The sequence below is a fragment of the Zeus faber genome (assembly GCF_960531495.2).
Source record: "Zeus faber genome assembly, chromosome: 1".
Classification (NCBI taxonomy): Eukaryota; Metazoa; Chordata; class Actinopteri; order Zeiformes; family Zeidae; genus Zeus; species Zeus faber.
The window spans coordinates 22,946,077-22,965,099 of NC_137193.1; the positions used below are offsets into that span (position 1 = coordinate 22,946,077).

Consider the following 19,023-nt stretch of genomic DNA (forward strand, 5'->3'; position numbering starts at 1 on the left):
AACCTATATACCCTGCAAAGTGTCACGTTTCTTTTGTAAAATACCTAGTTTGAGCATTTCCTCTCTACGTCTCCGTGTGGTCTACATTTAGGGTTCACCAGACAGCGACGTGACATTCAGCAGGTGCAGAGCCCAGAAGACATGACAACAGCCCGTTGGCTCGCAACTTCCTTTGATTGGTCACCATAACAATGTATCACCATGGTAATAGACCGTTTCCTTGAAACCAATTTTTCTCTGGTGAGGTGAGCTAAGATAAGAACAATGTTTATTTTTAGGTTATACATTTTGTTGTTTATCACTAGGTTTAGTCTATATTGTCATATTTTATTGTGTACGGTCAACCTTTTATGTTTTTATTGTATATTTTCCAAATATTGCCTTTTTCTTTTATTTTTTATTCCATTGCTTTGTTATTTTTCACAATTTCTCTCTGCTTGGGCTAAGAGCAGCTTAAGATGCACATGTTTCATAACAACTTGGCCTGTACAGATTAATAAACCAGACAATTTAACTTAACTCATCATCCACAGGACATAATTAAACATCTACTGCCCCATGCAGGGATTAGCCCATCATACTTTCATAGATTAAAGTCCCTGTAAAGCAACAATAAATATGTGTTCTGAGTTTGTCACACCACAGAAAAATGTGTTATTAACCACCCAGACAAATTTGAATCATTAAAAAAAAAAAAAAATCGCCAAGTGTATAAAAAGGTTTTAAAACCGTGGAGAAAAAAATAAAGATACAAAAAAAAAAAGGCAGTTCCCTCTGCTCTGAGACACAGAGCGTGTTCACTGGAGGTGCTGAAACCACGCCCAATCGCAGGAGAGGTGCAGCCTCTCTCAAGTGTCAAACACCATGTGGCAGTTTCGCCGACCACCCACCACCCAAGTGACCTTTTCAGGGACCTCCGGCACAGACACACAGACAGTGGGGTTGTAGACACACCAGTTTATTCTAGAGAGAGAGCTAGTTGGAAAAAGCCCAGGAGCAAATGGACATTTGTCACGACAAGGATTCCTCTCCTGAGTGTGTGTGGGGATGGGGGTTTTACCTGTTGCTCGTTAGACCAACCAACTGGCCCCCAATTGCCTAGACCCAGGTCAGATGTGGCTGCTCAGACTACACCATTACCACAACCACATAAGACTATTCTAATATATACAAATACACATCCAAAATCAGAAAACCAATAACGGGTAAACCCCAAAAAATCAGGACCACAACAGTTTAGTGGTCTAACTCCACAATTCAGAACTACATAGTTCAGTTTTGTTTTTTTACATGTTTTAAGCAATTACTTTTTAACATGAATAATATGTTTACAAACAAATCTCTGTTTCTTAGTGATTTTACAGGGTTAAAAAAAACCTATCGTGGTCATTTATATTGTAGTAAATGATCTTGCATGCACACCACATAGTGCACACAGCCACAGTCCTATAATGCACATCTGAGAGCCAGAGAGAGCAGAATCTGTCACAAATGCATAAAAGAACTGGCATAAAACCATGAGATGGAATAATTTAGTATTTTCAGAATGGATGAGATGACTGAGAAAATGATGTGATAATTCAGCCATATGTGCACCTTGTATTGTATCAAACCTTATTCTTTTGATAAAATGTTCCTTCTTTTGTGGTAGTACATCAACGGACACTCCTTGGGTTTGAAATGGGGTAATACCTATCATGTTACAGACTCATTTCTAATTTTCTAGAACCTCACCCTAGAAGCTGGACATGAGAAACCTTTGTAGTTATTTCTGTTTGCAGGTGTGTGGCCCTACACCGCATTTCAATGTCAACACTGTCACCTACAGGCCGCCATGATACATAGCAACGGCAACCCTTGACTCTTACTGCTCCTCTAGACATCGTTTAGGTACAATAGGTACAAAGGAGTAAATAAAGAAACCAAAAGTAATTTAATATTTATTCTTGCGTTTATTATAATTATTATTATTATCATTAATATTATTATTGGAACAAATAAAACCTGTGCACCCCCTCCTCCTCCACACCGCCACCTTCTAAAACGTGCATTCAGGTTAAGTTGCAAAGATTGTCACATTACATTTAGGCCATTATATCGGTGGATCCATACATCAAATATGGATTATCGTAATTTTCATAATCCTTTTTTATCCAGATCTTCCTCCTTTGACTTTGTGAATAGGAGAGATGTGCAATGCTGTGCACTTTTACCCGGCAAACTGTCTGCGGAAAACATCCCGCTTACAACTGAGCACGGTGATGACGACGCTGTGTCACAGAGCGGGCTCGTCCCTCAGAGGTTCCTGCAGCAGGTCCTGCGCTCCTCCTGGGCCTCGCTGACCGGTCCAATGGGGCTGGACAGGGTCACGGCACTGATGGATCCCCGGGTGACCTCTCTGCTGGCAACCTTGTTATGGATCGCTGCAGGCAGTCGGCACATTTACATTTAGCAGACGCTTTTATCCATTATCAGATAGAAAATGAGTTCATGAAAGAAGGTTGTCATTAATCTTTATCAAGATAAAATAAATCTGGAGTTTGCGACAATTTAAAACATTCTGCTACGTTCGTCCTCGGCGGGGAGGCTCCTGGTTTTTATGAAATGAACACCCATACCTGTGAGGACCTCGTTGAAAGCCGCCTCAACGTTGGTGGAGTCCAAAGCTGAAGTCTCCATGAACATGAGGCCTTTTTTCTCTGAATCGGTCGGGAGAGAAATGGAAGAAATATATGAATATATGGCTCCTAGGAAAACATGCAAACTGCATTCCTATTGAGTAATATAATCATTAATTCTGAAACATGTATATTATTGTTGAATACGTTGAAATAAAAGCATCAAAGGTAAAGACTTAGCGCTTCCGTAGTCCAATACCTGTTAAGTAGGGATTTCTCCCCAATACCATTTTAAACAGAACATTTTTCCTGAGAGAGACCTGCAAAGTCACTGGCCTCCTCCTTGGGGACGGTGCGGAGGGAGTCCAAGTCGCTTTTGTTGCCCACCAGCATGACCACGATGTGGGGGTCGGCGTGGTCGTACAGCTCCTTCAGCCAGCGCTCGGCGCTCTCGTAGGTCAAGTGTTTGCTGATGTCGTAGACCAGCAGGGCCCCCACCGCACCCCTGTAATACCTGAAGAGGACAGGGAGACACGACAACAGCCTCAACCACCACGACTCACAGTGGGTATAAGCTCTGAGCAGACTGGAAAACTTCCATGCCAGTGAGTGTATACCTTGAAGGTGTAATTGCCTGGACTGAAACCACAGCCCATGTTTTCATATTGCGTGTGTTTGTGTGAGAACTCTGAGGCCATCATCCTCCAGTGTGTATGTATGTGTGTGTGTGTGTGTGTGTGTGTGTGTGTGTGTGTGTGTGTGTGTGTACCCACGCTGAGGTGATGGCTCTGTAGCGCTCCAGGCCCGCAGTGTCCCAAATCTGGGCCTTAATGATGTAGGTGCCCTGCTGGATGGTGCGCGTGCTGAACTCCACCCCGATGGTGGTGCGGCTGTCGTGGGTGAACTCGTTTTTGGTGAAACGGGACAGAAGGTTGCTCTTTCCCACGCCGGACTCCCCTATCAACACCACTTTGGAGGGGGGCGGGGGTGGAAGCTCATTGGTTTGCCAAGACATGAAGAACCCTGCCCCCCAATCGGACCTTGTGACAAGTGATTATTCGGTGTGATAATGACTGACGGGTGACATTTTTCAGTAGTCCTGAATCCATCAGATAGGTAGATTTATAATTCACTTATAGCTACTAACACAACAGATTTAATGACACAATAACATAATTGTTGTAGCATCTCTGCTCAGTGGTTGACACGCATTTGGAATGTGTGGAATGGACAAAGGCGGACTACTTTATTTGAAGCCAGGAAATAAAACCTATGCAACATTTACATTTCCCTTTTAACAAGTTAGTGGGAAATAAAAAGACTGTGTCAAGTCAAAGGTCAAATGAGTGTATCAATGGAAAGGGCAATCGCCGCCTCATCTTGTCAACATTCTATCAGGTAACAATTAAAAAAACAAAATATGACTAAAGAAAACGTGGATAGTCTTGACTCCCGTTAAGAATCATGGTCTCACCTTTGAAGACAAAGTTGAACGCCTCGTCAGATCCCATGATAGTTTACGTGCCCGTGAGGTTCCTCCTTCACAGCCGATGCCCGGAGCCGTAAAAACCATTAGAAGAGACGAAGAGGAGGGGAAAAAAAAAAAAAAAAAAAAGGAAAGAGCACAGGGTGACCAGAGACCACCTCGATCTGTTCCAGTGGAAAGGGTGAAAGCTCCTGACTGACAACGGGAGTCTGGCAGACAAACAGACCTGTCCTGTCACCTGCGATCCTTCGTCAGGTGACACCCTGGGAGGGACGGAGACGGGGGTAGGGAAGCGTGGGATGAGGGCAGAGAGCTGGTGGAACTGGTAGAACCACTGAGACGTTGGGTCATTACTGACTCCACCCTCGCATTCCTCCTCTCAGTCCTGTCACTCACTTCCTCATCCATTTCCCTGTAATTGAATGACACATAAGAATACAAGAATAGCAAGGTATACAGAGTGGGGCGCTCCCCATACAACCTTTTAGCGTGACAGCTGTAATAAATACTGCTTTCTGCTTTATTACAGACTGTAAATATAGAAACAAACATTTATGGAATGAACAGCAATTTCCAATTTGACATGAATACAGCAAGACCTACCACAGACTTTTAAAAAGTAGAACAACCCTGATCCATTGACTTATTCAACTTTATATTGTAGATAATCAAAGTTTGAACCTCTAACAGTGAAAACAACGAGAACCCATTTTCAAAGAGAGAACACTTAAAAAAGAACAATGAAAAATGGAAATAGACGATCTAGTCCTAGCTAAGCTTCCTGACAATTAACACAATTAACACTGTGACAAGAAGCCGTTTTTGACCAAGTTTTTATTATTCTTTTCTTAGTACAGTACTGTTAAAAGTTAGTTCCAACATGTTGAATTGGGAGATGGATTTGTTTTCAGCTGCGGTCAACAGACAAAGCAAAGCTATAGAAGCAGTTGCCAAGGTTACCACAACTACGCAAATGCTGATTTTCAAAAGCAGAAAAAAAAAAAAAAAAAACAGAACTTGATTTTTCTTTTTACAAGAGTATGGTGCCACCATAACAAAAAAAATTAATTTGTCATTTGATGTCCAATTTTTTTTTTTATGCGAGACAACTTATTATCTCTAGGCACTACCTGCATGTCAAAATAAAATTAAAATAGATTAAGAAAAAAAAAAATCACATTAAAATAAAAGGAAATCTGGTTTGTTTCCGTTATATTTTTCTGCCTCTTGTCTTTCGAACCCTGAACTGATATTTGAACATACAACATTTGAACGTAAAACGTTCTATCTATCTATGGCTGGGGGGGGAGGGGAGCAGAAGGCACCGAGGTAGTGCCTTAAGATAAGATGCAGAAAGACACAGAGCGGCCACGGCTAATAGAGCCACTGTACTTTTTCTGGAATGACAAATTATAATTTTGGGGAAGAGGTGGGGGGATTTCTTAGGCGCTCATAATAAATAATGAGGATTTTATGAGAGAGATCAACTGTTTAGAATCACAAAACAAGTCAGGGGGGAAATAGGGAGAGGAGGAGGAGGAGGAGAGGGGCTGAATATCTGTATGGACGACAGGTGATCCACAAAATCTGAAAGCAGTATTCATAGACTGCTTAAAATGTATAGAACAGACAACGATCCGGTTCACGCCGCTCGGGGTCCGTCTCTCATTTTACACATTTCCGTCAACACTCCAGCTGAACGGGTCAGCTCCAGCTCTGGATGAGAGAAAATGTCAAAAGAAGAAGTGATGGTTGTGGTTCCGTCCCCCTGCCTTCTGCAGCCGAACACCCCCCGCAGGCAAAGGAAATGGTTCCAACCGCTTCTGCCAACCTCTGCGGGTGACGCCATAGGATTCAAACAAGGGAGGGAGGGAGGGAGGGAGACGGGGGGGTGGGGGAGGAGGGTGGAGTATAGAAAAGAGGGGTACGATCTGAGAGGAGACACATCCTGTCCATGTTTCTTCTGCAGGGCTGAGACGCTTCGCTTGGTATTTCTCTTGGTTCTCTTTAGATGCTGCGGGTGTTCATGGGAGGGGTGTATGCGTGTAGGTATCTATGGATGCCGATGTGTGTGTGTGTGTGTGTGTGTGTGTGTGTGTGTGTGTGTGTGTGCGCACGTGTGTGTGTGTTTGTGTATACGTGTCTGTCTGGTATGTGCATGTGTGTGTGTGTGTCTTTATGAGGGCTGCGAGCCCAGCAGTCTCTCGATGGCTGCGTTGATGTCTCCCCCGGTGGCGATGAGGGCCTGCAGGTTGGCCTCACGGTTGATGAAACCCATGGCGCTGAGCTGGTCCAGCTGGGACTGGAACCGGACCTCTGGGGTCAGAGTCTGCGGGGGGGACACAGGGAAAGTCAAACGCGTGGAATTGTCTATTTATTTATACATATACATTATTTATACATATGTGTGTGTGTGAGTGTGTGATGTGTATGTATGTTTTGTTTTGTGTGTACCCGTCCGCTGCCGCCGCCGCCGCCTCCTCCACCTCCGCCTCCAGCGAACATGTGGAGCATCTGCTGCATTAGCTGCTGCTGCTGGGCGGAGTTTGTCCCTGCGCTGGGCGGGGTGGCGGGGTTCTCGGGAGCCACTCCCCCTGCGGCCGGCATGCCAGGAATCCCCCCTGGCACCAGACTGGGAGGCAGAGAGCGAGAAGAACACGAACAGAAAGGAAATTAACTTGGTCATTATCCTATTGATGTACCATCACCACAATATACAAGACAGACAATATTTTACTATATTTTTGATTATGCTGAGAAAAAAAATAAAAATCCGCTCATATACAGTGAAGATTGGATCAATGCAGAAATCCTATTAATTGATTCACAACCTTCCTTTAACATGTTTCTGTTCATCTATATTTGTTACTTAATTATTGGTGTGTACCTTGGCATGAGTCCCGGTGCCTCCGTCTGCAGTGTCTGCAGCCCCTGTTGGATCTGCATCAGAGCCTGCATTGCCCGCGGATTGGTCATTACCGACAGAGCCTCCGGGTTCTGCATCTGGAAACCATCGCACAGAATAATAATCCGTTGAGATGTTATTAATAATATAATAAACTTGACTGAGACCACCGCACAGAAGCGCCCCCCCCCCCCACCACCACCACCACAGTGCATTCATCAGACAAGGTGTGGTTACCTGTTGCAGGAAGACCGGCAGCTGGGCTCGGAACTGTTCCTGCAGTTGTGGGTTTCCGGCAAACAAGGGGTTGTTCATCAACACCTGAAAGAGTGAGAAACAGATGTGTCACAAATCAGTCGTTAATAAAGTGGCCTTGATACTGCTGTAAGGAGTGCATATGGAGACGGGCGAGAAAACGGGTCCAGTGATATACTGAAAATTCTGCCAGGCAACAGCAGATTCTATCATCTCATCAGTTCAGCCACGTAATACCCTGCACAGCACCGTGAAGTCTCCCTCACAAGAATAAAAGACGTGCTGAAACAGGGAGCAAGGTACTGACCTGCGCTCTAGTCTCTACACAAAAAGCGCCGATTGATATATATTGATAGTATTGAGAATATATTATGAGGACAAGAGGATGAGGTTAAGACCTCGATAGTTGTTACGATTATAAAAACTGCTTTAGTAGAAACAATATCTAAGGTTTACAGGAGGGCAGTTTGACATGGTCTATACTGACAAATCCTTTTGTGGTTTTATTTATTCTGGAGCACACTCATTTTATACATTACAATTCACTTTCAGACCTCCAGGCAACAGACAGGAGGCTGAATATGAATCTTACTGTAATAAAGGTCCAATTTTATTATATCATAGAACACGGAGAGAGCTCCAAATTAATTTAATAGAAACTACAATATATTTCTAATCTATTTAAATCATTACTAAAAAATGTTTTATATATAAATACACATAAATCATTTCTACACACACATACAAACACACACATATATATATATAGATTTCTCACCCACCCACTCACCCACCCACCCCAACACCCACACCCACACCCACACACACACACACACACACACACGTCCCCCGACCCTGTGCGCATAGCAAGTAACCTCACATGGGGCTACGACACCATGGGTGAGAATGCCGGCTCTAATTATTGTTTTTTGAGACAGCGTCTATACTGTCTTCCTTTCATTAACTTTGGTTTAGTGCGATGTGGGCTGAGAGAAAACTCCCACTGAGTTCTGTTTGTGTGCTTTGGTGAGCTAGACGTAACCTCTGCTGGATCCCCTTTGTTACAAATCATTACAGACAGCAACGGCCAATTACATCAATGTCCTGCCAAGTACGGGGTCAGAATTACAACAAGGTCTGGGACGGCTCTGACTCCCAACATTTATCAGAATGTCTGCGTGCCCGCCCTAACCTGCGAGGCCAACTCAGGGTTCTGAGACAGCGACTGCATCATGCTGCGCATGTAGGGAGCAGACAGCATGTTCTGCATCAGCTGGGGGTTCTCGGAGATCTGCTGCATCAGACTCTGCATGCCTGGACTGCTGAACATACCTTGGGGGCACAGAGAAACAGGAATGACTTGTGTGGCATGTGAGATGGTACAGGTCGACCGAATGACTGGACTGGAATTAATGACCTCCCTCCCGTTACCTACCATTTCCCAACGTGGCAGCATTGATGCCCAGAGGATTGGAGACACTGGGGTTGGTGCCAGGGGCGGTTCCAGTGCCTCCTGTGGTGCCCCCTCCACTCTCAGAGGGGTTGGTGGAATTGGGGGGGCCCCAGGGGTTGGGAAGAGGCTCCCGGTTCTCTGTCCTCGACGGCTGGGCGCCAGCGTCAGAATTCCCTCCCAGGGCTGAGAATGGGTTGTTACCAAACTACGGAGAAAGAGATATTGAGACTTACTCTTTATTTAAAGTTATTTAATGCTGCATATATTTCCAATAGTCAAAATATATATGAACACAAATGTGCAATAAAAGTTAACATTACTGCAGGGTAGAGTTAGAGGTTTGCAATAGACTAATCTGTAGCTCCGTAATTGTTTAACTTGTTTAACTTTGCGTCATGTTAATCCAGTGTAGTTGAAAATGTGGATGTCCCAAGTTATCTCGTATTTTAGTGTTCACCGGAATGCACATAACACAGTGTCTCCAGGTTGTAATGTTTCAAACACAGTATTCATTTTTCCTGAAGACTGCTTTACATTCCTTTCAGTTCAAAGAGTTTGTAAACACACAATACTGTGCCAGTTAGTACTGAAATTTCCCACAGGCCTTTAGTACAGTAGCTACCTGTTCTCTGGCAGCGCTGAACATGGGTTCCTGGATATCTGTGTACATCCTGCGCAGGGCATTGTAGCCCCCAGGAATACTCTCAAGGTTGCTCAGAGCACGGTCCTGATTGCGCATCATTTCCTGCATCATGGCTGGGTTTCTGGCGAGCTCCATAGTCTTGGGGGATGCAAAGGTTCGATAAGAGATTCATTTGGTACACCGGATATTTCAAAAGCACTGAAATCAGTTCAGGAAATATATCAAAAAGCAAAAGAGGAAGGTATTCATTCCACCTCTTCACACTTTTCCTCACCTGTCTCATCAGCTCGGGGTTGTTGAGCATGTGGGAGATTTCTGGGTTTCGCTCCATCAACTGCTGCATTTGAGGATTGGCCACGATCATCTGCCTCATCAGGTCAGGGTTGGACACCATGTTCTGCACCAGTGGATTCTCCATGATCTGAGAGAGCATCTCGGGATTGGACATCAGCTGTCTCTGCATCTGCTGCTGCAGCTCCATGAAGTTGGAGGAGCCCATTCCCAAACCAGCCAGGTTGGACAGGTCTCCAAAACCAGCTGGGAAGAGGGATTGTGGGTGTCAAAGATGATGCAAAAGCTGTTCGGTGCAGACTTCAGTGCAACCATGCTTAGTATAATGGATGGGCAAATACCAACACAGATTCCTGTCCTTTAAGTACTAAGAACACGATGGTCTCATAACTTAGTCTATGGTCATTCATTAGAACACAACAACTGAAATATAATCCATTTTTCACAATTGAGTGATCTATCATAAATGAAAAGCAACTTGAGTTTTTTTTGTTTTTGTTTTTTTCTTAAACATTTAGAAGCATCAGCAAAATAAAACAACTAAAAATGGGAGCTGTTGTTGATTAATATCCCATAAGATTGATATGGTTCTTTTATAAGTTTTTTGGATAAGGAATATTCCCCAAAGCCTTGACCAACACCCGAACAAGTGTCAGCTCATCTTTAATGCATGGTCTGTAGGTGTTTACAGTGATGTACAGGTGAACTCACACAGTATGTTGGGCGTGGGTGGCGGGGCAGGGCCCGTGGATCCTGCTGTTGTGGAAGGGTTTGCCGCCGGGCTGGGGGTGGAAGTGTTGCCCGCCTGACTGGCAGACGAGCTTGAAGACGAAGAGCTAGCACCATCTCCTGTCCTACAGACACAATGTTTAGGTTACTTAGAATAGAATATTGTAATCATAATTGTTACTGTACAAGTACAACGAAAATAAGTTTGCAGCTTCCGTACTCGATGTTATGAAAAAAGAACAAAAAAAACAAAACCCCAGCAGATTGATATAAATAGTAGCAAATAACAAGATAAATAAGATAAAATAGCTTAACATTAGCAATAAGGTAACAAACAGTATAAACAGTGTCTGGCAGTAGTAATTTGTGCTACAGCTTAGATGTGCAAAGCAGCAATTAAAACCAGTTGAGCATAGGAATGTACATGTAGAGTCTTCATAAAAACACAATGTGGATGATGTATTAATCCCTGACAACTGCAGTTATTAACACAATATTCAGACAGTAACAATGAATAAAGAAGAGTGGTCATGTGTGCAAAGCAGCAACAAAACCAGTTCAGCACGGGAATGTAGATATAGAATTTTCATAAAAACACAATGTGGATGATGTATTAAACCCTGACAACTGTGGTTATTAACAGAATATTCAGACAGTAACACAAAATGAAGGAGAGTGGACCCCTGTGTAACTGTATAGCTAATTTGGTGCATAGTGCAGTATGTGTGTGCATGTGAAGATCAATTCTCACATAATGTGGCTGGACAACCAAGGTTCACAGAACATTTGGAATAAAATAAATAACATGTAAATGGAATGGAATGTAAAATAATAACTAAAACTTAAGACACCATGTTGACTTTGCCAACAACAGCAAGTTTGGGCCGCTGTAATGTGTATTGCTTTACTTGTGTGCTGTCTTTATTACGAGGTGAACTGTCAGGCCATCCTTAATGCCATGCTGGTTGAGGCTGTCGCCGTCCTTCAAAATCTTCCCGGCAAAAATCAGAACCAACTGATCCTGTTTGGCCTTGAATCGCCTTGAGATCTCCTCCTTAAACTAACAGAGCAGGACAAAGAATTAGCACAAAGATACAACAGAGAATGAACATTTAGACAACTCAAGCAGCCAAAAAGAAAAATGGTGAGAGTAAGGCTCAAAGAAATCACCTGACCTTAACAGCACACTCTAATCCTAATCAAGTCGATCTACTTTACCACACAATTGTAAATCCACTAAGTCACCAACTATAGTCATTGAGCAAAGCTTTATTCATGCTAAAATACTGTCGTTACAATCTGAAACCATTTCAACTGAACTATAAACATTGTCTTCTTTTTTTGTGACCGATAACGGTAAAACACTCCATGAATAAAAATAATTAAAAATTCTACAGAACAAAATGTTATTAATTTAACAAATGACTTAATCTCTAACTCTGATAAGAAAAATATTGACAATGCAGTTTACGGCCTTTCATCTGTATTCAACACACACACACACACACACACACACACACACACACACACACACACACACACACAATTTGCACAATATATTGTAATAACACTGTAATAAGTTAGACCAATACATTAGACTCATGTACAAAATAAATTCCTAGTCTTCATTCATATTCTATATTCATACAGTAAATACTTGCATCCTCATTGCCACCTCATCCCTGTCATAGCTTCTTTTTTGTAATTTATCTTTATCTGGTGGATAGAGCACTTGTATTCTGTATTTAACTTGTGTATTCTGTATTTAACTTGTGTATTCTGTATTTAACTTAATGTTTTTTTAGATTGTTAGGCATTCTTTTTTTTAATGCTACGCCGCTGGCTGCATTACAAGGGACCAACTATAACCAAGATATTTAAATTGTATATGAAAATGAACTTGGCCCATACATAGATTCTGATATAAGCAAATAGGACTTTAAACACGTCTGGGGAAAAATGTCTATTAGGTACTCAGATGAAGAATTCAAAAAGGGTGACACATTTAAATGTATGCCACACAGGTAAGACTAAACCTCCAGATGTTACTGAGAAGAAAGAACACCAATGGGTTACATAATGCCATAAGAACAGGAGAAAAAGCGCCCTTACTTAGGGTTGTCATCATGAATTGTGAATTTTTTGTTGACACTTGACATACAAATAATTTCAATTAACAATTTACTTTGTCTGTTAACATTGTGTGCCCTGCAATGGTGTAATAACAATCATTTTAGTGTAATAATAAAAGTGCACCTATTACAGAAGAGCATCTTCTGACATTTTACGTATTTTGAATGCCAATATTACCCCCACGCGACTGACGAAAACGAGGAAAACCTCTGACAGTTGTTGGTAAGACACATGTGACTGGAATATAACGATTTTACAAAAAGAACGCCGTCTGATCAAATAATCGCGATCAGGCGATTCGATGTGTGGCAGCCCAGGAGTAAACACTGGGGTTTGTTTATTCCCTGCTAAGCTGTGAGACTCAATGGCATTTCTGAGAGAATGTTCTGGAGGAAAAAAACACATCCAACTTTCAAGCATCGCGTTCTTTAGTCAAAATAGCCTCTAAGGCGATACGCAACATTAGTGACACGGTTAGTAGCTGGGGAATGAGAATAGTGGAAGTAAGGCATCATTTTTACACACAAGACAATATTATCACACCCTGTAAGCCCATTTAGCTAGATAATGCTAACGGGCTAGCCTGTGAGTAATGCCATTTACATTGCCCCCATTCATATTTCGATCGTTATAGAGAAAACTAGATAGTGTTCATCCCCCGCGATGACACTCATATTAATCTTTTGGACTCAATATCATGCTGGATGTGAGGCGGGACAGCGGTGTGACACATGCTAATCATGCTAACTAGCTCCGATGCTAGGCCAGGCTAGCACAAAAAGTGGGCAGGGGCATGACGTTCCGGCGCCGGCCAGAAGGAAACAAACCTGGGTGACAGAAGCATCTTCCGAGATGGCGATCTCCTCCTTATCTTTCGGGGTTTTGACTGTGACCTTAATGATTGTTCCCTCCGGGGCGGCGGTTTCGATATTGTTGTTGTTATTAGCAGGATCCGCGGCGCCGTTGTCAGCCATCTTTGCTCCTCCGATGGAGAACAGCTTGGATCTGGCGTCAGCTTCCGGGTCACAGGAGGTCACAATTCTTTCGCGAGAGAGAGCCTCGACAAGGATTCTGACGTCAGCTTCCGGGTTACGGAAGGTCACGGTTCTTTCGAGAACGAGCTTCGGGATTTCACACACACGCCTATTATTATTATTATTATTATTATTATTATTATTATTATTATTATGATTATTATGATGATGATTATTATTATTATTATTATTATTATTATTATTATTATTATTATTATTATTATTATTATTATTAATAATAATAATATTCTTCTTCTTCTTCTTCTTCTTCTTCTTCTTCTTCTTCTTCTTCTTGATGATGTTGTTATCATTGTTGTTATTATTGTGTTGTATTTGTCGATGATACTTTGCATTTAATTGAAAGTAACTACGCTGTATATTTCCTGATATGTTTATTAATTATTTTTATGTCGTATGAACTGTGTCATTTTTTTTTCGTTTTGTGTGTATACTCTTGACCCGCTTCAAGTTTCTCACCAAGCTGCTGTACTCCTGAATCTCCCTTGTCAGACATATTGAATAGACATTGGGGCAAGAGAATGTCTAGTGATTAAAATTGCCCATCACCTACAGTTTATGATGACAAAAGCAGAATATGAATTGAAATTGCATACCTACATGGGTTTTTTTTCTTTCTTGTTTTTGTGGAGTGAACAATTTTAAATTGAAACGTGAGTTGAATTCTATAATGTGATTGTCAAACTTGCTGGGATAAAAGGGAAAGAAAACAGAGCCGAAATATGCTCTTCCCATGCAGTAAACATGACTGAAAATGAACAGTATTAAATGAGTGTTTATTTCTGTCACTATAACTGAAAGACAGTCGCTTCCCTTAAAATTATCATCACATCTTGCTCAGAGAAACAGGCATCCTGTTGCAATTGATAGCATTTAATTTTCAGAAACCTGATCACAAACACTGATTGCTAGATTCAAATTAAATGGCATTACCAGTTTTGATCAAATTATTTGGTGAAATGACACAGCATCTGTGACCCGTGATGAAAGGAATGGCATTTGAGTTGACCTTCTCTTTATAATTATTTACTTTTTGCAAGAGTGTGTTTTCCTTTTTCTGGGTGTCTGTGTGTTTGTGTGCATTTGTGTGTGTGTGTGTGCGTGTGTGCGTGTGCGTATACATGTGTGTGTGTGTGTGTGGGGGGGGGGGGGGGGTGTTATATGTGAATGTGCTTCTGTATTCATGTGTGCATGAAATAAATACAAGGTTAATATACCCTTTTTCGTGATAAGCTGTAACCCAGATTTCAATAAAAGTAATACATGCAATGTAAAGAGTGATATACTACTGATGCATACGTTCCTCTCAGAGAGAAGAGCAACCAGTGCAGTGTCCTCTCTCTATAGCCCTGCTATACAACTATGTGACAGCCCTCAAAGAAAAGTGTCTATTTCAGCATGTTGCATTGACACCAGCAGTAATGCATACCTATGCATGTCCCGTTCTAGAGCACGCCACTCGCAAACAAACAAAAACAAACACACACAAAAAAAATAGATGAAAGCTGCCCTCCCCAAAGCCCACCTATGTTCCCCCTCCTAAACCCACACAGCAACACATCCCACCTAAATGGCACCAGGTTAAATGCCGCACGCCTCTCATTCAAGTGCAGGAAGACAGACTGCTACAAAGGTTTTTGCTGTCATCATCAGAAAAAAAGGTGGTGGGGGTGACTTTTTGGATTCTGGCCAAGTGGAGTTCTCTCACTCCATCACAGTCACCAGCATCTGAACCTCACTTTCTTCTGTCCCTCTCTTCCTTTACCTCAGAGAGGTGGGCTGTAAAGAGGGTGAACTCCCCAAGGAAACAAGGTAAGGGCATCGCTTTTCGCTGTCTGGTGTGTGTGTGTGTGTGTGTGTGTGTGTGTGTGTGTGTGTGTGTGTGTGTGTGTGTGTGTGTGTGTGTGTGTCCAAGAATGTATTTTAATGGCAGAACTTTAAAAAAAAGAAACCTTGACACCATGAATTTCCTGCCTGGCCAGCATCATTACCGTAGAACATTCATCGGAGTGCCATTAGAATATGAGCCGTGAAAAGCCACGATATAAAGAACAGCTTTTTACTGTACACCCCACAGTCTGCAGTCACCAAGTGGTGGTGAGTCAGGATGAAGAGTAGCATGGGTGACGAAAAGTTTGTAGACACATTTATTCTTTATCATTTTTAACACGCTTTAGTTACAGCTTATGATGTAATTTAAGCTGTTCATTCATGGAATAGTTTAAAGCGGTCATACTCATAGGACATGCTATTTGGATTTTGCAAGGATGGTTTTGGTGTTTTTTGATTTCCTCTAATTGTATTTGGCTGATTGTCTACTGTTGAGTATTTGTTTTAAAAATAGTTTTAATTTCTTTCAATAAATTTAAACTTATAGCTCTGATGCATTTCCTATGATTGATAAGATGATGATTGATGAATAATCCCTATTGTCATAATTGTGTAGTTTGATATTGTACTTGCATAATACAGGAGGTTACAGCATTGATGAAGAACATGGTATTCAGTCTCAAGTAGAGTCAATATAAAATATATATATAGAACCTATGAATGTAACCAATGTGCTTGTGTGGGTGTGTTGCATTTGATTTGCCATCGTTTGTAAGCACGATCTTTAAGGCATGATTTTAAGGCTTTTCTATCTGTCCTGTCTCTCCTTGTCTCGCCCAGTGATAGGTGCTCTGCAGCAGGCCTGTTATCTCAGCTCAGGATGTACAGCTTCATGGGAGGAGGCCTCTTCTGTGCCTTTGTCGGCAACATTCTCCTGGTGGTCTCCACCGCCACCGACTACTGGATGCAATACCGTCTCTCTGGCAGCTACGCCCACCAAGGCCTGTGGAGGTACTGCATGTCCAACAAGTGCTACATGCAGACAGACAGCATAGGTAAAGCACCCGAATTCCATGATGATGTGTTAATGCAAAACACCTTGATTGTCTTATGTAGCAGGTGACGGTTGGTTCTACTTGAGGCCTGCTGTAAAATGCTTTGTCTGAAATGAGTAGCTGATTCACAAAATGCAATCTACTGAAATGATCCTTCTATAAAAGGACATCAATTATTCCGCTGGTTGTGGGTATCATGGTCTCCCAAGTCTCTTTAAGCAACAAATGATTAATATTCAACAACAGTTGGGGATTTTTTCATCCAATGTTGCTTGTTGAATTTCTCCTAATCGGTTAAGTGGAAATAATGTATTTCTGCAGCAAGAACTTATTTCTTCATCTCAAGTCGGTATTTAACCAAACAACAGCACCGTGTTAATGTTGCCCCCTCCCCCCCAGCCTACTGGAACGCCACCCGGGCTTTTATGATCCTGTCAGGGATGGCGTGCTTCGCGGGCATCATCGCGGGCATCATGTCCTTTGCCCATTTCTCCTCCTTTGAGAGATTCAACCGTTCTTTCGTTGCTGGGATCATGTTCTTTGTCTCCAGTGAGTTCTTCCCACGCATGTCACACAAATACACGGATATACACCAATGTACAATACATGGACTTGAAAATAACTTCCTGTCTCCAAACCAGCGTTCTTTGTCCTGCTGGCCATGGCCATCTACACGGGTGTGACAGTGAACTTCCTGGGAAGGCGTTTTGGTGACTGGCGCTTCTCCTGGTCCTACATACTAGGCTGGGTTGCTCTCCTCAAGACCTTTTTTGCAGGTAACAAGGGACAAAGTTGTTGAAAAGACCTTGACCTTGTTCACAGTAAAATAAAATACTCCATTTCAAGCCATTTTTCTTTTCACCCAACCAAATAAATGCATCTTGTGCACATGTTATTGCACAGAAAATACTGAATAACATTGTATGTGTGTGTGTGTGTGTGTGTGTGTGTGTTCCAGGTATATTTTACATGTGTGCCTACAGAATGCATGAATGCAGGAGAGGTGCCGGCCCACGCTAAAGGACGAGCAGCAGCCACAGCAAATCTGTTCAAAGGTGAAGAAATCTATTTTTAATGGCAGCAGATCTACACAAACCTGTGATCCTCCACCCGAGAACTGACATGTGAAGCTGCATCTGGAGCTACAGAACAGCAGGAGGGAATGACCATGAAGGCCTATGTCAGGATTTCAAGGAAAGCACAGAGAAAGAAAACACATTTTATACTTCTAGCCTCCTACCATCATCTTAACGCCTTGGTGAGACGAGTTTGCATCGTTTGGGTAATGTGTAGGAAAAGAGGATAACACTTTAGGTTGGCACAATCTGAAGCTATCTTTCAATAAAGTTCCTCCTCACACACATTTTGCCTCCATTTCTTTGACGTTACAATTAAACTGACCAGCAGGGGGCAGCACTTGATTTGCACATAATATACTAGGCAAGTTCTAGGATAATTCTCTGTGGCAATATCCACTCAAATACATATTGAATTTTTAAATAAATCTATCGATATAAAGTATCACCCATAACTAAACCCTTTATCTGTACCATGGAAAAACCTCAAAATCCATGATTTATGTGTGTGTCTGTGTGTGTGTGTGTGTGTGTGTGTGTGTGTGTGTGTGTGTGTGTGTGTGTGTGTGTGTGTGTGTGTGTGTGTGTGTGTGTGTGTGTGTGTGTGTGTGCGCGTGCTTTTTTAATTGTGGAGGAGAGCAGAGCCTCCTTATAGAGACTAGGAGGACGAGGGGATCTGGGATTGGGGTGTCAGACCTCAGCTGTTGCCATCAGCTGAGAGGAAGAGTAAAGTAGCATTCCAAGTACAGAAATGACTGCTTGGTTTGGGCCTTGATGCAGAAACAATGAGAGAAATGTAAACAGCCACTAAACACATCTCTTAATCTAAGTTTCCGTACTTGGTCCATGAGGCGAGAGATGAACAAATCAGTAAGAATCGATGACGATATTGTTTAAAAGTTTTCAACACAAATACTGATTGACCTGCGTAGGAGCTGCTAAAAGATTTTTTTTCTTTTATAGTGGAAATACCATTTATCCACCCGCTATTATTAGCACTGCTTCAAATTAGTTTGGGGTTGCCAGGTTTGTACCACAATTACTCACATCAGAACATTATCGTTAACTAAACTCAGATGACTGAACTGGCAACCCTACTCTACATTTAAAACAACAAAAACCTTGTTTTTTATTTTTACTTGCAAAAAAATGTAGCAAGATGTGTTGCTTAAATCACGCAGCTTTTGAGAAGTTGGAAGGTGTACAGTATTTCTCTAATTTCACAGGAGTTGGGCTCGTTGATTCCCCCCTGCAGTCTTGCATTGAGCTAACACAGTTGCAGCCTGTCCCTATCTCAGTTCTGGACAAACAAAGATGAAAAAGGCATTGACCTTTTGTGAATTTCCCGCAAAAAGTATCTCTGGAGTATCCCTATACATCTGTATCTCTCTCCCAGTAAAAGATTCTATAATTTGCCTGGGTTGAATCGGATGGGGCAAACATGTATCAAAGGCAGGTTATTACACACGTATTAGAAAATTATATGAATAAAAAATA

At 42.1% G+C, this 19,023-nt stretch overlaps 3 protein-coding genes across 3 annotated transcripts; 1 reads left to right on the forward strand and 2 right to left on the reverse strand.

The window, feature by feature from the left end:
- Nucleotides 1-2,062: 2,062 nt before the first annotated feature.
- LOC307240111 (ras-related protein Rab-25-like) lies at nt 2,063-4,175 on the reverse strand. Its single transcript, XM_080013745.1, has 5 exons — nt 4,093-4,175; nt 3,392-3,587; nt 2,939-3,132; nt 2,619-2,699; nt 2,063-2,423 (listed from the first exon to the last, which is right to left on the reverse strand). Exons 1-5 carry the CDS (start codon nt 4,127-4,129, stop codon nt 2,296-2,298), a joined length of 636 nt encoding a protein of 211 aa, XP_079869871.1. The 5' UTR covers nt 4,130-4,175; the 3' UTR covers nt 2,063-2,295.
- A 786-nt stretch (nt 4,176-4,961) lies between these two features.
- Nucleotides 4,962-13,516, reverse strand: LOC307237469 (ubiquilin-4-like). Its single transcript, XM_080010186.1, has 11 exons — nt 13,341-13,516; nt 11,289-11,440; nt 10,363-10,505; nt 9,635-9,897; nt 9,340-9,498; nt 8,700-8,922; nt 8,457-8,596; nt 7,247-7,330; nt 6,992-7,107; nt 6,559-6,736; nt 4,962-6,433 (listed from the first exon to the last, which is right to left on the reverse strand). Exons 1-11 carry the CDS (start codon nt 13,485-13,487, stop codon nt 6,281-6,283), a joined length of 1,758 nt encoding a protein of 585 aa, XP_079866312.1. The 5' UTR covers nt 13,488-13,516; the 3' UTR covers nt 4,962-6,280.
- A 2,759-nt stretch (nt 13,517-16,275) lies between these two features.
- LOC307236016 (lens fiber membrane intrinsic protein-like) lies at nt 16,276-17,662 on the forward strand (the record flags this gene model as incomplete). The annotated part of the gene is made up of 4 exons (XM_080008276.1): nt 16,276-16,450; nt 16,850-16,999; nt 17,092-17,226; nt 17,409-17,662. 4 exons carry the CDS (start codon nt 16,276-16,278, stop codon nt 17,468-17,470), a joined length of 522 nt encoding a protein of 173 aa, XP_079864402.1. The 3' UTR covers nt 17,471-17,662.
- Nucleotides 17,663-19,023: the final 1,361 nt, after the last annotated feature.

Coding starts and splice junctions, on each gene's coding strand:
- LOC307240111 (XM_080013745.1), bottom strand. CDS start 4,129: ATGGGATCTGACGAGGCGTTCAACTTTGTCTTCAAAG. Junction 3,588..4,092: donor GTTCAACTTTGTCTTCAAAG/GTGAGACCATGA, acceptor CCCCCTCCAAAG/TGGTGTTGATAGGGGAGTCC. Junction 2,700..2,938: donor GGAGGCCAGTGACTTTGCAG/GTCTCTCTCAGG, acceptor CGACCGATTCAG/AGAAAAAAGGCCTCATGTTC.
- LOC307237469 (XM_080010186.1), bottom strand. CDS start 13,487: ATGGCTGACAACGGCGCCGCGGATCCTGCTAATAACAACAACAATATC. Junction 9,499..9,634: donor ACCCCGAGCTGATGAGACAG/GTGAGGAAAAGT, acceptor GCATCCCCCAAG/ACTATGGAGCTCGCCAGAAA. Junction 8,597..8,699: donor TGCTGCCACGTTGGGAAATG/GTAGGTAACGGG, acceptor TGTGCCCCCAAG/GTATGTTCAGCAGTCCAGGC.